This window comes from Zeus faber, assembly GCF_960531495.2.
Source record: "Zeus faber genome assembly, chromosome: 21".
NCBI classification, from domain to species: domain Eukaryota; kingdom Metazoa; phylum Chordata; class Actinopteri; order Zeiformes; family Zeidae; genus Zeus; species Zeus faber.
The window spans coordinates 14,642,287-14,644,786 of NC_137208.1; the positions used below are offsets into that span (position 1 = coordinate 14,642,287).

The 2,500-nt window shown below is 48.0% G+C and overlaps 1 protein-coding gene across 1 annotated transcript in view; it reads left to right on the forward strand.

Annotated features, from left to right (window-relative positions):
* The window catches only part of LOC307246486 (voltage-dependent calcium channel subunit alpha-2/delta-1-like), a 93,349-nt gene that overhangs the window by 68,381 nt on the left and 22,468 nt on the right, over nucleotides 1-2,500 (forward strand). Inside the window, exon 24 of the mRNA XM_080022421.1 lies at nucleotides 151-248. Coding sequence (XP_079878547.1) covers nucleotides 151-248 — 98 coding nt within the window. The remainder of the gene's footprint in view (nucleotides 1-150; nucleotides 249-2,500) is intronic.

Sequence of the window (2,500 nt, forward strand, 5' to 3'; positions counted from 1 at the left end):
ACCGTGTCAAGACATAAAACGCTTTCCTTTTGTTGCTTGCCAATCAGCACACTCATGACAGTGCTTTCATCTGTTTCTCATATGATCTGCAGTTTTGATAAATGTGTGTTTGTGTGTGTGTGTGTGTGTGTGTGTGTGTGCGTCCGCAAGGGAGTATTGCAAGGACCTGAAACCGTCCAAGAACAACACCGAGTTCCTCATGGAATTCAACAACTACATTGACAGGAAGACTCCAAACAACCCCATGTGTGAGTACTGCAAACAGAGGGAAAAACACGGCGCCGCACGGGAAGCCGCAGAGATGCGGCGCAACGGGATGCGATCCAGTATGAAATCCACGCTTTAATGCGCCTTTGGCTTTTCTTCAGATGCTTCTGGTATTGCCTTTCTCAGGGTCGTTGTTAAAATACCTCATAATTATACACCTTACACTGTGCATATTGTAACGCGGTCTCGCCGGGAACCAAAATGTAACTGTAACTGTACATTCAGATTTTGAATGTAGTACATAATAATATATTGAGCGTACAGTACTCTGTGTCACGAGGTTAACCGGGGCTGCACGATAGTCTTTTTTGTAAGACTCTGGTCTGCCTGTCGCTTCAACTGTGCTCGGCGGGGTAAGCGGGCCGTCGCTTTACGGTCGCGAAAAAAGCGCACGGGGAGGCCGAAGCAGGGTGCCGCCGCCCTATCACGACCAAAGATCGGTCGCACTCGCGGAGCGTTCGCCTCACGGTCGATTCCGCGTCTGATTCAGCGTCTGACGTGGCTCGCGTATTTTTGTGAATGGCAGCCCGAAGGGAAAAAGGGAGCGCCGAAATCAGCGGCACAGCTTTTGCCAAATACCCCGTGATTACATCTGGGACTTCTTGGTGTCCTCTGAATGATTTATCATTTGATGTAATGTTGGCAGACCTCAGTGCAAAGCCTGTCTGAGTGTTGCCGATGGAGCTGGTGGGGTGCTCGCAGTATTCATTTCAGCCCTTTTTAGAGAAATATTCATCATTTAAATCCCTAAGGTTGGATTTGAGGTGATGGTTAAACATTGTAACGCAAGCGCTGTCTCATGTCGCGCCCAACTCCACCTGACAGGGTTTGCACAAGTTGCAGTTTTTTTTAGTTTTTTTTTTTATGTCATCTGTTTTATAACCGAAATGTTTCCACGCCAGGCGTTCTTCCGTTTTAGCGCCAGAGTTTTCTTCGTCCGTCTTTCTATCTGAAACCCCTTGTTTGATCTGAGTGAGCTCTTCCCACGTGTCTTCTGTGCACGTGTCTTCCGTGTCATGTTTGGTCGAGGTCACATGTTCAAACCGCGGCGTCTGATTGGATTATTGTGTTCTGGGAGGCGCAGCTAGGGTCGTTCCTACAGATATCGCAGCCCCTTGCGATGTACGTGGCATGTTTTATTTTAGCGTGGGCCCGGCATCACAACAGACTAGTTGCGGTGCAAGCAAGGCCAAAAGCCATCCCCATGATACAGTGTTGTATTTTCTAATATCATAGAAATGTCACTATAAATATAATGTCATCCCCCTTAAATAATCATCACCTGTCTAAATTCAGTATCAACCACACCATCTAGATTTCCATTGTGTGAACGGAGCCGAGAGCTTTTCTGAGTGGTTCAGCTCTGCGGCCGACTCGGGCCCTGCGCTGACCACCTGTACATGCTCCCCATTTCCACCTCAAAGAAGCCCCGGGCTCGACAGTATCTGCTCCACTGTGCAAACATGAACGGATCCAGGCCGCGTGGCATTTCGGCGCGCATTTGAACATTTTTGGTGGAAGGGGGCCAGCTCGACCTTTTTTTTTTTTTTTCCCCGGAGGTCTCCCTTTCGCGAGGGGGGAAACGCAGGTCTGGCTCGTGCGGTGTGCACGACCAGAGAGGAAAAAAAAAAGGCTTTGTACTGTGGAACCCTTGTGTTAGTGTTTCCCATTTGATGCTAACTCTAAAAGTCTGACCATCACACGCCTGATTGCACATGTGTGAGGCACGTCAACTTAGACGTAACACACACACACACACACACACATCACACAATATCCAGCGGTAATACGCCTTCCACACCCCACCTATAGGCACTCGACCTCATCCAATTACTGTGTGTTTGTGAGAAAGAGCAGGACACGTCAAGCCAAGAGTGCGAGCAGAGCAATAAAACGCAAATCGGGGGCCGGCGGACCTTCTCCCGTACATCTGACCGATGCATTAACATCCTTTGCCATTTCTCACATACGCCCGTTGGTACATATCACTTTCCCCCCCGCTCTGCCGCTTCTCTTTTATGGTGCTCTCTTCTGAGTAAAACATGAGGTCCACCAATATTTACAAAAGGGGGAAACATTTTTTACTGCCTTAATGTTTGGTTTGATGTTTTTAGGTTGTTAGAACTTACTTTAAACATCTCGGCTGAAAAAGGATCGACCCAGTAAAAAGTTTCCACCCTGTTTGATATATTACCCACGGCGTTTATTTTTTTCGGGTTCATAATTCAGGGGG